Below are 13,571 nucleotides of genomic sequence, written 5' to 3'. Positions count from 1 at the left end.
ATTGTTTATGTTAACAAATATACCTTTTTAAAAATGGTGCGTAACTATGTCTAAATTTTGCATTTAGATTTAATATTTGGGGTATGCAGTGAACAATGCATCAACACTAATTTATATTCAAATTAGGGGGCTTTGTCTATCCAACATTTATTTGTTTGAATGTCTAAATTAATTAATCAGCCTTCCCATTTCATGCCATTGTTGTAATCAAATCCTTGAAAATTACTTCATTGAATTGATAATATACTTGCACCTTCAAATTATAAGTTCGTTACAATCAAGCCTCCATTTTCTTTTTGTTTGCAAAAGAAGTGCATTTTCTGTTTTGTAAATTCAATCAAAGTAATGAGGGGTATCTCAAAGATCATCTATTAAAATTCACTACTCCATTGACAAGCGTGAGAGATTGTCAACAATAAAAGATTATTCATACAGCAGAAGAATACTTGGATTCTAAAGGAACAAACTCATGTTATTTTGGATTGATAGATTCTTCTATCCACACCTCAAAACCAAAACAATCTTGATATTAATTAACGTTGACAGATTTAGCAATATCATAGAGAAAATATGACTAAATGGGTAAGGATACCAAATGATATCTAGCGAAAGAATATGACCGGACCCCGAGCTGGGGTTGATTGGAGAACCGAGAGCGGTCTAACTATGGATATTCCTGGCTACAACAATATGAAAAAGCAAAGAGAACTTGCTTTTCCATCATATATTAAAGTTAAGATAGACTTTAACTACCTTGTGGGGGTCTAAGTATTTGGAACGGTTAATGATTTAGAGCGGTCTAGTGTGTCTACCGCTTGCCCTGCCGCACAGAAGAGCATTCTTTGGAATGGGAAACTCGTCCCTGAGTGATGTCGATGGAGTGTAGACACGAAGGTAGAATTGTTGTCCGAGATACTGCCTTGCCCAAAACTCCGACCTCACATTCCACAAACCTACATTATCGAGGGCCACGTAAATTGCAGTCCACGAATAAGGGTATACCTGCACCAAACACCATCATCAGACCATTTAAACATAGGAACTGTGGGGAAGAAAGGCAGAACGGAATCAATATCCAATGCTCACCTGAGTTGTGCAACGAGCGATGGCGTCCCGAAGATTGTATTGGTTTCTGCTAGACTGCGTCCATTGGCCTCCATCCATGCTAAAAATAGAACGGTTTTAGCACGTGAGGTTTTTAACCATAGACTAACAATCAAACATTAACCAATCCTAGTGTTGTAATGTATGTGTAAACCAACCAAAGTATCGGAGCTTACCCGACCACAAAGAAAGAGTAGCCATCAATATGCCAACTTTGGACAATGTTTTCATTGTTTTGGAAAACAATTTCGACAAATGCTCTATAGTCTGCACCCATCACGGATGTGTCGAGGTATATTCCTCCACCAGTAGGCCTATCAGAGATGCTTCCAACGCGAAAAACCCCTCCAATTTTGAAGAAGTCGGCAAGTTTCAAGGGAGTGTCAGCAGGGACAAATGACACACTGTTAACCGCATACCTTTGTTTGCGGTTGACTTGACCCGCAGAATTGGCAAGTATGATGGTTTTGGTTGTGTTTATGAGGCCATAGTGATACGACCCTTGCGGGTTTGGCCTTGGTCCACTGGCTGTAAGATTGGTCCTGCAAAAGAGAAAAAGTCATAATCATGGAAACAGATTAACCTATTGGTCTGATTCAGTGAACAAAAGGGGGGTGGAGGGTTGCAATAAAGCTTTAATGAAAAGTTGGTTAAATTCCCCTTCCAAAACTCAAAAGCTTGAGTTAAGATGTTAGATTGCATTCAACATGTTTCCAACGATCCCTAGCTATGTATTATAGACATTTAGTTGGTTTCACAAAGTTCAAATTCAAAATTTAGTGCATGTTTGGGAGCAATTCTGAGATGTAACAAAGCACTTTTAACTTGTTTAAAATCAATTGGAAAAGGATGGTTAACAACTTAACAGAAAGTAACTAACCTAATAGAGCGTGCTTGGTTGAGGGACCAATCGATCTGTATCGTCGGACCGCCAGGAGGGGGACCTTTGACAGGACCAGCAGAGTTACTGTAACGAAGAATGCCAGTGGTAGCGAGCACCCGAGAGGTGAAGCGAGTGGAAACGACAATGTAGTAGTCCTGAGCTGGCTGATCAGCTGTGACGAGCACAGAGTAAGACTGACCAACATGAACATCAAGCGAGGAGTAGGTTGTTTGAAGGGTATGTGTTCCCTCCACTTCTACAAGCTTCATTTTATGACCTTGAATTCGAAAGTTGAGGGAATGCTGCAGCCCCACATTTGAAATTCTCAACCTGTAAGTTTTTCCTACAATAAGATTGACATAAACGATCGTCATCTCATTTCCATTTCCCTTCAAATCAGCAATCCTCAAATCAGCAATCCAATTAGTCAGGGAATGTACCTTGTTCGACACTAAAAGAAGTATCATTGGCACGACCATTGATGAGGATTCCATCTGGAAATGGAAGCTTCTTACCACGATCCAGATGAGCCTTCAGGGTCTATTCACCATACCAAAAATTTAAAGGTTCAAATAAGAAAAGAGAGAAGATACAGAAACTTGGAGCAACTTAGGAAGGGAAAATGCTATTTAAAATACATTCTTCACCTGGACAAAAGACCAGGTTCTATTGTGGTCTCTCAAACATCAAATATTGCTTTCAACGAGAGGTTAATTTAGCGATAATTGGGTGGGGCATATTTTCTAAAGGTTGGGAGTCCAATTCTTATATCTCCGACAAAAATTCAAACATTGTATATATAAACAATTTATTTATCACAACCATGTTTTCATTCAGTCAAAACTTCAAATTCATTTAGACACCCAATCCGTTGTTTAAAAGCATTTACAAACTTAAACAACCAAGCATAAAATGATGAATATTTTCAAGTATATTAAAAAGTTCAAAATATCACAAAAATAACTTAAATTCAAACCAAACACAAACTCAAATTTAATACAAATATAAAACACAAATGAATTTTTTTGGTAGATGCAATAACACCAGTTTACAATGCATGTTGAATATTGGCTATTTAGTGAAGTATTTTCCCAAGTTTATTACATGTAGTTTATATATATAAGATAACTAAATAGAATTTAAATTTCGGTTCAATAATGTATATATATATAAAGAGGAATTGTTATAGATAGCAAAAAAAAAAAAAAAAAAAAAAATATATATATATATATAACAAAAAAAACTGTGTAAATAGTGTTCATATTTCGATATTTTTGAAAATGACCCTAAAAATAATTGGTCAATTCAATAATTCATCTTTAAATGTAAAATTTAAAAATTAGCATTAAATGTTAGAAATTAATGCAGGATAATTGAATAATAATTATTTTCAAAGTTTTAGGTACGAAACGACCATTCCAAAGGTCATTAAACCCCACAGGACCAGAAAAGCGAACATTTGATTCGGTCGTCAATAATACAAAGTCACGGAGTGGACTCCACCAGCGACCGACGGGGCAAAAAGAAATAGCGATAATGCGATCCGCATTCACCGCCCACTCCCCGGTTTCCAACATTTTTTTTTCATAATTTTTAAGAAATAAAAATAAAAATTGCTTGGCGAGAAAGGAAGTTCAAATACATACCGTGTGATTAGACTTGTACCAGTCGCCAATGAGGACTGTGTAGTCGCCGGCGGGATCGGGGAAGGGGACCGGAATGCGAGGCCGGCTGAGGATTCTGATGCCACCGAAACCCCCTGCGGCCTTGTGGAAGGCGAGGGAAGGGAAATAGTAAAAGCTGCCGATCTGATCCTTGACTTGGAGAATGTACGTGAAGTTCTTCCCGGGAGGGATTGGGCACGTTGTTCCATAAACACCGTCTTCGTACGAGTTTCTCCTCTGTTGGATTCCGTTCCTGAATTTTGCACAGTTCGAACTCCAACGTAAGATGATAAGATTATTCCGACCAAAAAACAAAAAATATATATATATACGTTTTTTTATTTAAAAAAATAGTTGTTTATTTCGTTTAAATTTTGATGTTAATTACTCATTTAAATTTTTTACTTTCTACCAACTAAATTTTCAAATAACATTTCAAAAAGAAAAACGTATCTTTTTTTAACCACAAATTAAATACCATTTTAATTTGTTTTGAAAAAAAAAACATTTTAGTTCTATATTTCGGTTTTATTTTAAATTTTAATTTTAGTAAATGCACTTTTAATAAATCAAAAAGTAGTTGATGGTGTTAGTTATTATTGATTTCTTTTTTTGAAATTTGAAAACATATTTGACTTTTTTTTTTCTTTTTACATGAAAAGTATTATTACTACTATTTAACTAATTTCATTAAAAGTTGAAATAACTAACTAAATTTAGACAAAGTCTATAATAAAATGAAATGCGATGTAGAGACATAAACGGGAAATCTTGTTTAGTACTAAAATGTTGAAATGATATCTATTTTGATCCTTTTTCTACTTCTATCCTAACCTCAACTTATGTGATTTCATCCACTTCATTACCTATGGTCTATGTGTTAAATAATCAATCAATAATTGAAATAACAGTGAGAATTAAAATTTTCATTTTTTTTTAAAAAAAGAATTTGGTATTTTGAAGGATTTGAAGCTATGGGTACACTAAAATAGTAATTTTAAAAGTTTCATTAGAGAGAGAGAGAGAAATCGAATCATATATGTGCTTTCTGTTACGTATATGTATCATAAAAGCACTTGGAACAAAGTGGACCACAAAAAGAATGAGGGAAAAAATAATAAAAGAAAAGGAAAAAAATGATCAATAAATGTTTTAAGGGTTTTAATTACACAAAACGACTTCCATTAATCATGACATAGAAGCTTTCTCATCAAACAAAACTTCCATTCTTCATTATTTTGCTTGGCATTTAATCCATAATGATACATACAAACACAAGCATTATTACAACAAGTCTTTATCAAAACTCAAAAGCACTTCTAACTTTAGTAGTCAACCACAGCAAAGACATCAAATCAAAACACAAACAAGATCTAAACATACTGGTATTCATATTCGAGATTGAACGCAGTATCAGAACAGAAAAACACAAACAGAAATGTCCTAACTCCTAATATTTTCTTTTAGTTCAAGAAGACCCATCAAAAAAGCACATCAAGAAGAGTAAGATGACAAGCTCAAAGACATCAAAAAGAAAAAAAAACTCCAAAAGTAAAGCAAGAAAAACACAAGTCAATGAAAGCACGAAGAGTCAGATCTCGGAATAAAAAAACTAATTACAAATTCACAACACGACAAACGCTCTGCCACTGAACTCTAGTACACTAGAAGCAGTATAAGTGGGGCGGTGGCTGTTGGACTTTACTTTTTTTTTTTTTAGCCCTTTTCTTTTTTGCCGACTAAAATTGAGATGAAGAAAAAATAGAGAGTAAATGGGAATCACCAGGATATGAGGAAGGGTTCATCCAAGCTGTTGAAGACATTGATGATGAGGTTGTCATTGGTGACACAGTGGATGTCAGGGCCAGGGAATTGGCCATTGATGAGTATTCCCTGAAAAAGAAGAAGAAGAGATCATGGAAGTCATTAACAACGATCAGATCAAAGTAAAGAAAGAGGGATTGCTAGGAAAAAACTAACCTGCTGGCGGACGCCGAGAGGGTAAATGTTGGCGTAAGAGACATTCCAGGTGAAGAAACGGTAGGGATTTTCAGCAGAGAGGGTGGAGAAGAAGCAGAAAAATGCACAGAGTGCAAAGAAAGGTGAAGTTAGAGGGAGCATTTTGGATTATGGGAATAGGAAAAAAAGGGTAAGATTTAAGAGGAAGGATGGGGAGTGGGTAATGAAGGTGATGGAGATGGGGATGGGGTGTATTTAAAGTGGGATACAGGAAGAAGAGGAAGAATACAGTGGGTTTTTTTTTTTTTTTTTTTGAAGAACTACTTAGCCGCAAAATAAATTATAAAGTAAAAAAGAAAAGAAAAGAAAAGAAAAGGAGGGAAAAATGAGGCAATGTTATTAGAGAGAGAATTTAAAGAAGAGTGTGGAGTGTCGGTGGTGGGATCCCACAATAACATTAATATAATGAATTGTGCATGTATGTCTACCACATGGCTTGGTTTTGAAGGCTAAGATGGCATGTGATTTGATGACATCTGACTTCTTAATTAAATTCTAATTACTACGCTTAATTATCACTAGGCTATATGCTTAGTTTGACAGTAAATTTTTCAATGAGTGAAGTCATTTTTCAGTTTTAATATAATATAATGGATCACTCTCATAATGCCATAGGTTTAGAAAAATGTATTTATAAACTTATAAAGTATATAAAGTATAGAACCCTTATTTTCTAATTTATGAATCTTAAATTCTAGCCTATCAAATTTAAAAATCTACTTGACACTCCTTAAATTTTATAGAACTATTAGAGAAAAGTTTATAAACTAAACCCATTTGGTTGGCATATTAAGAGAATTTATCAACTTTCTAAACAATATGCTTTGAAATTAAATTTTTCACTAGAAACCAAAATGCCAACGGAAGATAATCAATAGCAAGTGCAGTATATTGTATCACATCAGCAATGTAGTCAAAGAATCATCAAAAAATTGTAATGATATCACAAATTGAATAACGTTGCTAAAGACAAGAATTAAATAGAAGAAACCAAATTCACTAGTTAAAAGAATAAATTCATTTTTTTGCTACGGAATGTGGTACAAGTTCTTTAATCCAGAACTTTACTATGATATGACAAAATATAGTTCTACATATACAATAGAGCAAAACTCAAATAACTTTGTTTTTTGAAGGGTTAGGTTCTTGATCCGCCGGAGTATTTATAAACTCACAGAAAAGAAAGAAATCAAATGTTAAAAGGCAAATCTTTCCAGTAATTAGCCAACAAAAAGACCATTTTGAGCATAAAGTAACGACCAAAAGCAACAGAAAGGCCCTGTTCTGAGAATTTGAAATAAAAAAGAAGGGAAACGTCAAATCTAGAATTTGAAAACGTTCCGCAAGAAGCGCTAAAACTATATAATAAGTTCAAATAATCACTACAAAACAACGCTGACCCACAGACAGCTGCCAACCTTCCCTTTTGTTGCATGTGGACTGAACATTATTGAAACCATACCACATAATTATGCAATCGAATAAACCAAAACGCCAAGCCAAGCAACCTGATACCCCTAAACGCGGCAAAGTTATAGAACCTGTAGCATTACAACAGTGCTCGAGTTAACGCGCCATTATATTTGAACTCAAATCAAATGCTCAATATGGCTACAAATCATTCCAAATCAAGGTTTCGATCCTCTAATAGGGTCCCCCTCTTCGCAATACAAATAATGGAATAGACAAATAATTGAAAAAAATTCACCATTGGCTTACAATTTTGAATGGCAACACACTTGACCAGGCAAGCTAATCATAAAAAATGTAAGCAACTGTTAAGAGTAGAATACCACAAATCCTATGAAATATGATCAATGCTGTTGATGAATTTTAGAAAATAAGTAATGAGAAAGAAGGTTAAGCAAGAGGGAAGATGAGCTCAATAGATCGTTGAATAGCTTTATTGAGTGTAGGGATGAATGCAGTGGAACTGAACTACACATAGTAGTGCTCAAAATTCAATCAGCTGTATGGCAAATAAGTTTGAAGGTACACCCAATCAGTTCATACATGATTCTCCAAAGTAGCTGGGTCCAAACAGAAAAAAGCTTAGATTGTGATTGTTCTTGTACTTGGTAGTGACTCATGAGTGACGTGAAGAAAGGGGCAATACAACTCTAGAGAGAATTAGCTCAAATGAACTACGTCAAATAGCATAAATTTAACCATCTCGACTTTGATAAAGAGCTAGTGATTTTTTAGTTTTCTTGACACCCAAATGTTGTTGTTCGACTTTGATAAAGAGCTAGTGATTTTTTAATTTTCTTGACACCCAAATGTTGTAGAGTTAAACAGGTTGTTCCCAAAACAAATAGCATAACCTTGGCACATCGTGGTCCACATTAAAGTCCCATACCTAGAGTGAGTTTTTCTTCCCAAGGCAAGGATAATGATGCATGCATCAGTAGAACATGTGGGCACAAAACAAACTTCACTCTAACTAATGGAAACTTTTTGAAGAATCAGCACATCTACTATTCTACCCTATAAAATTTTCTACGAACTATCCATCACTTGAATGTGAAAGTGTGCCCTTGGGCGTTTTCCTTGGGCTAGTTGGTGGGCAGGGCACAATCGGTTTTATAAGAAATGTCTTTGAAGATATGAGCCCACAGTCTAGCTCTTCAAATGGCAGCAGATCTTCAAACAATAGATTAATTTATCCTACATCACAAGAATAGCACAACGTAAGCTTTGTAGTATCCTTGCGCCAAAAAAATTGCCATAAATTACACAACCAGGAGCTTTAACATTAGTCAGATACATACTTGAATTGAAGGTAAAGGAACCAGATGTTTAACAAGTTCACCCTATTCCTGACAAGTACCAAACTTGTTCTCAACTCATTCTTTCAGGAAAATACTTAGGTGCATCTTGCGTTACACCTATCTTAATGCTGCCCATTAGACGTCCACGACAATGTTAAAGATGGGCACAACGGGATGCTGTCTAAGATCAACCAATCTAAATCAATATCTAACTAAACAAAAATTTCTTCCTGAAAACCGTATAAAGTAATTTTCATCTCTTGATATCTCTAGACGAAAGGATCTTAAGAAGAAACAAGACCTTAAAACATCAAGAACCAGCCTGAAAGAACAATTTCCTATCGTACCCGGATGTTTCCAAAAACATCCATAGTACTTTTAATCAATGTTTTTTTAGCATATTTTTACAGAGCTCGAAGTCTTGAAGCATAATCACCCATTCACCCTACCATTTCTATCTATGACCGAGTGGTAAGAATGATGTCACACAATAAATGCGCAGCCCGGTGGGAACAGAGTCTATTAGAAAGATGAACAATCAATAAAACCCTAAATCAATAGGGTTTAGGGATTTTGTATCGCTAGAAACAACAAATTCAACCATCCAATTCAGAATAACCAAAAAACAATGAACAAAACAAAACTTCATCGAAGATTGAATTAACCTCTTTATTGCATTAGAACAAGTAAACAAAAAGTTTCACCAAGCATTCTGGAATTTTACAAACTGCAACAACAAAAATGCAGGGAAATTTCAAAAATCCAGTAACAATTGGGTACAGAAGCATGAAGAAAATACACTACGAAACTCACAGATTGAAGACTTAAAGCAATCAATCTTCATCGCTGAAGAGAAGGCGAAGCCTGGATGCAAAGAGGCCAGTGGATTCGAGGGATGCCTCATGAAGGAGGCTGCGCTTGATGTTCTTCATACGGTCGACTAAGGTTTCGTGTTCTTGTTTGAGAGCCGTAGTGTCTTCTTGAAGGTTGTTGATACGGTACTTCTGACCCAAAGATCGACAGCTTAAAAGCAAAATACCAGTCATGGCCAACAACTGAATGAGGCCATCCTTGTGTTTTAGTACGTTAGCATAGAAACCAAGTGGCTTTTTAGACATTTGAAATTCAGGGGTTGAGCTTGACGGAGCTGAAGGCGCCATGGGATGACTGTAACAATGAAAACCCCAAACACGAACTCGAAGGCACACCAGTAGGCTGAATAATTCTCCCTCTCTCTCTCTCTCGACCGTCAAGGGAAGGAGAAGTCAATGGTGAGTAAAATCCTCCACGGGTGACTTCATTTTCTTTGTTAGCTTTTAACGAATTAAACTTCGTCACGTCCTCGGGGCAGGAAAACGATATTTTTGTTGATTAAGAAAAGTGAAATTAAACATATAACAAAACTAAGATAAAATTGTGTAAATATTTTTTTCAAATATTCTTTTTTTGACAATTTTTTTTTATTAATATTTTATATCAATAGATCATTTCAATTCTCTCTCATAAATTTTTATAATTACATCAGTAAAATTAATTGCTTCAATAAATAGGTATTAAACCTTTTACGCAGGGTATAAGTCTTTTTTTTTTTACTATATTCGTAAATTTGGTTTAAAATGGAAAGTTTAATAGCAATTGATCATAAAATTAAAATTCTAAAGGAAAACAGGCATTCCTTGAAAAGAAAATAAAACATGAACATTTCCATCTCTCATAAAATATTTTTTTTATAACCTTTATACACAATACTACAAATTGCTACTAAATTAATGCATTTTTAAAGATTAAAATAAAGTTATTTATTTAAACAATAAAAACTAGCTCCATTCACGTAAGATGGTTATACGACAAATTAATGATAAGTGTATGTATATGATATATGATCTACAAACATTATTAACAACAATTAAGATATATATGAGCCAACAATCACATCCTTGTCTTTCAAATTTTTATTTTAATTTTCTCTCCAAATTAAATAATTATTACTTTTGAAGAAAAACAATAAAAAAAATACTTCTTGTATTGTTTGAATGTAGTAAATAAAATTATATAAATTTAACGTGCATTCTTAAATTACATTTCATCTAATCTTAGAAGGTAATTCATTTTGATCCTACAATATTTTTGTATTTTTTAAAGAATTAATTCTTTTATAGATGAATTAAATTAAGAATTAAAAAAGATAGCTCGAAATGTATTTTACAGACTCGAGAATCTACAATTAGAATGTAATAAATAGATTAAAACATAACATACTCACATAGTTTAGAGGATATATATAATCATATATATGTTTATAAGAAAAAGGAAAAAGAAGCATTAAACCAAGAACAGAAGTTGAGAGAGAGAGAGAGAGAGAGAGAGAGAGAGGCATTGTTGTTGAAGAAGAAGAAGTTCCCAATTAACATCCTCCACAAATCTCCCATATTAATTCTTCCAGAAAAAATGCATTAATCTTCCTGTTCTGAATTGCTTTGTAAACGTCGGGTTATATCACTTGCTAATATCTCTAAATATTCCTACAAAATCAATTCACAGAGAAATAACCAACCAACCAACCTATATAAGAACTACAAAATAATTCACATCTTGATCTACTAAAGAAAAGAATGAATAGAGAAAGTAATTATATATATATATAGAGAGAGAGAGAGAGTACCTCAGCAAGTGAGTCATGGGTGCACAAGTGATTAGCAATATCATGAGTACTACTCCCAGAAATACGAGCTGAACTTTCTACCACAGCTCGAAACACATCCATTGGACAATTGGTTGATACAACTCTTTCAGCTAGATCTTGCAAATCAACCTAATTAAACGAATAACACCACTTAGCTTTCATTAATTATAGTTATTTACCCATAGTGATCTTAACTAAATTTATATTAAAATTAAACTTACAGTTGATTGTTCCAAGCGAAGCGTCAAGATGGAACTCCCAAGATCCAAAAGAAGGGCTCCAAATTGTTGCATTCTAAGGCCTACTTGAACTAACTCTTCCTGAATTTGACCCCTCACGTCAGGATCACTTGAAGACCCATCTTGCTCGAATCGCTCAGCAATACGCTACGTTTAATTTGTTTTGTTTTTTCCTTTCAATTTAATATTGTTGAAGTAGAAAATGAAGAAAAGGAAATACGTTATATAATTTGATTAAGACTTACAGGCAATGAAAAAATGGCGTAATCACTTAGGAGTTTTTGTGCATTTCGCAAAACAATACTCAAAGATTCAGGGCTTTGCAATTCTTGAGGATTGGTGGGCAGTTCAAACCTCGGTGCACCTCCTACAAATTTAAATTACAAATCATAAATTACTATAAGAAAGACTCAATCGAATCAATCAAATGAACAAACAAACATTACCACCATTTTGAGATATTGATATTGCGCGCTCGAATCGGTTCATGAGCGCTCAGAAATTGTGTTGTCAAAGAATCAAGAGTTGATAACGAAGAGAAGAGAAGGAAAAAGAAATAATCAATAAAAATCAAAAGAACCAAGAAATGAAATGAATCAAGAAATGAATCAATTCAATTCACCCATGAAATTAAAATTAAAGAGAAGAAAGATTAGGATATGAATGTAGTTTGTTGTATTGATCTAAATTTTCTGTTTGGGTGATGAAGAAGGCAACAAAAATTGAAGAGTGAAGAAAAAAAAAAGGAAAGGCTTACAATTTTTTGCATCTCAGAAATTAAGTGTTTCATCAATTTTCTTCCCTTCTTGGTCAATGAATTCTCCGAATAAAAAGCATCTAATTCTGACTATCAAAACTATAAAATTAGTTTTTCTTTTTTTCCTTAATTTTATTACCACAAAAAATATAAATAAATAAACTCTTTATTATTTATTGTAATAGCACCAAATCAGCAATTTTTTATTTTTTAAAAAAATTGCTTTCTTTTTATTATTATCATTATTTTAAAATTGCACGTCCATGAGAAAATCAATCATTTTCTGGTTTGGTTTTGAAAATACAAATAGACTTTTCACACAAATTTTTATTCTCAATAGTGTTCGTGCTTATGTTATTTTAAAGATAGTGTGAGATCCACTACTATTGAAAGAATATATGCTAATAGACACAAAAATTTGCCAAAATGAGTATGGTACCCTTGAATCTCGACCAATTACTTTTTTTATTATGTTAAGTTGCTATGTTTTTATTTCTAAATAGATGCTTTCTTCAATCAATTGAAAGAAAATCAGATTTGTTTCCTGAGATGATTTCTCTTGGAAGAAAAGAAACTAAAGTGTTTTGAATGAACTATTGTTCTAACAGTTGAAATTTTGATTCCAACTAACAAGTTTTTGGTATAATTAGTATAGATGTTAGTTTATAGTGATTTAGTAAATATTTTCCAATTTGTAAATTGTGAGATAATCAGTTTGTTGGTCTGGTTATACTGCATTTACAAATTCCTCCATTATTCTTAATCGTTGAGTAGTTTCTATTTAATCCAACTTTTCTTGCAGTATGTAACATCTTTATCACATTTTATTGAGAAAGTCTAAAAAAGAATATTTTAGAAATAATACGCATACAGAGAAATAGAGAAGAGAACAATGTTTTTATTTCATGAATATCAAAAGAGAATTTTTTATGGATAAACAAAAAAAAGTTGAAACTAGAAATATAAAAGAAAAAATTAGTAGATTTTGTTATATTAATAAATAGTTTCAATTTTTTTTTCTATATTTAAAAATCGTGTATTTAACAAAGTCATTGCGTGATGGTAGAAATTGCCGATTGAAGTTCTTGATTGACTGGCAAGAGAAGTCAATTGCAAGGGTCGAAAGGATGAAATGACAAGAAATAAAGTTGATAAAGTCAATTTAAGATCAAGAGGTCGAGAAATCAAGTTGATATTTGACAAGAAATTGATATCGAATAAGTAGTTCAATGTTAAAGATTTATCCCAAATTGGCGCTAATTGTGAAGCTTTGGTGAAAATAAACAATTAATTGCCCTTTCAATGAAAAAAAGCATCAAGAACATAGTTAAATACTCAAAAAGTCAGCAAATTGTGAAAATCAAAACACACAACCATTAAATTGGATGGAATTAGCCCTAAAAGAATGCAACAAGAAGGTTTTGTTTTGCACTTCCTTGATATAATTCATC

General features: G+C 33.3%; 3 protein-coding genes across 7 annotated transcripts; all 3 read right to left on the bottom strand.

Moving 5' to 3' along the window:
• Positions 1-353: 353 nt before the first annotated feature.
• Positions 354-6,325, bottom strand: LOC103493793 (L-ascorbate oxidase homolog). The gene is made up of 8 exons (XM_008454704.3): positions 5,632-6,325; positions 5,435-5,544; positions 3,634-3,904; positions 2,428-2,527; positions 1,985-2,330; positions 1,281-1,646; positions 1,087-1,165; positions 354-1,002 (listed from the first exon to the last, which is right to left on the bottom strand). Exons 1-8 carry the CDS (start codon positions 5,770-5,772, stop codon positions 790-792), a joined length of 1,626 nt encoding a protein of 541 aa, XP_008452926.1. The 5' UTR covers positions 5,773-6,325; the 3' UTR covers positions 354-789.
• A 565-nt stretch (positions 6,326-6,890) lies between these two features.
• LOC103493794 (uncharacterized) lies at positions 6,891-9,709 on the bottom strand. Of its 4 annotated transcripts, none has more exons than XR_538515.3 (3): positions 9,255-9,709; positions 9,107-9,168; positions 6,891-7,211 (listed from the first exon to the last, which is right to left on the bottom strand). XR_538515.3 is itself a non-coding variant. In XM_008454705.3 (2 exons), exon 1 carries the CDS (start codon positions 9,599-9,601, stop codon positions 9,275-9,277), a length of 327 nt encoding a protein of 108 aa, XP_008452927.1. In that variant the 5' UTR covers positions 9,602-9,707; the 3' UTR covers positions 6,891-7,211; positions 9,255-9,274. The 4 variants fall into 4 exon arrangements, 2 of the variants coding, with proteins under 2 accessions (XP_008452927.1, XP_008452928.1); XR_538516.3 differs by lacking the exon at positions 6,891-7,211 and adding an exon at positions 7,232-8,337; XM_008454705.3 differs by lacking the exon at positions 9,107-9,168 and having other exon boundaries at positions 9,255-9,707.
• Positions 9,710-10,601: 892 nt separating this feature from the next.
• Positions 10,602-12,178, bottom strand: LOC103493795 (uncharacterized). 2 transcript variants are annotated; one of them, XM_008454709.3, is made up of 6 exons: positions 12,121-12,178; positions 11,810-11,882; positions 11,609-11,730; positions 11,346-11,510; positions 11,104-11,253; positions 10,602-10,963 (listed from the first exon to the last, which is right to left on the bottom strand). In XM_008454709.3, exons 2-6 carry the CDS (start codon positions 11,850-11,852, stop codon positions 10,895-10,897), a joined length of 549 nt encoding a protein of 182 aa, XP_008452931.1. In that variant the 5' UTR covers positions 11,853-11,882; positions 12,121-12,178; the 3' UTR covers positions 10,602-10,894. The 2 variants fall into 2 exon arrangements, with proteins under 2 accessions (XP_008452931.1, XP_008452933.1); XM_008454711.3 differs by having other exon boundaries at positions 11,813-11,882; positions 12,121-12,175.
• Positions 12,179-13,571: the final 1,393 nt, after the last annotated feature.

The sequence above is a fragment of the Cucumis melo genome, chromosome 7 (genome assembly GCF_025177605.1).
Source record: "Cucumis melo cultivar AY chromosome 7, USDA_Cmelo_AY_1.0, whole genome shotgun sequence".
Taxonomy (NCBI): domain Eukaryota; kingdom Viridiplantae; phylum Streptophyta; class Magnoliopsida; order Cucurbitales; family Cucurbitaceae; genus Cucumis; species Cucumis melo.
The sequence above is the reverse complement of the archived record's forward strand: the minus strand, read 5'-3'. Positions and strand labels throughout refer to the sequence as shown.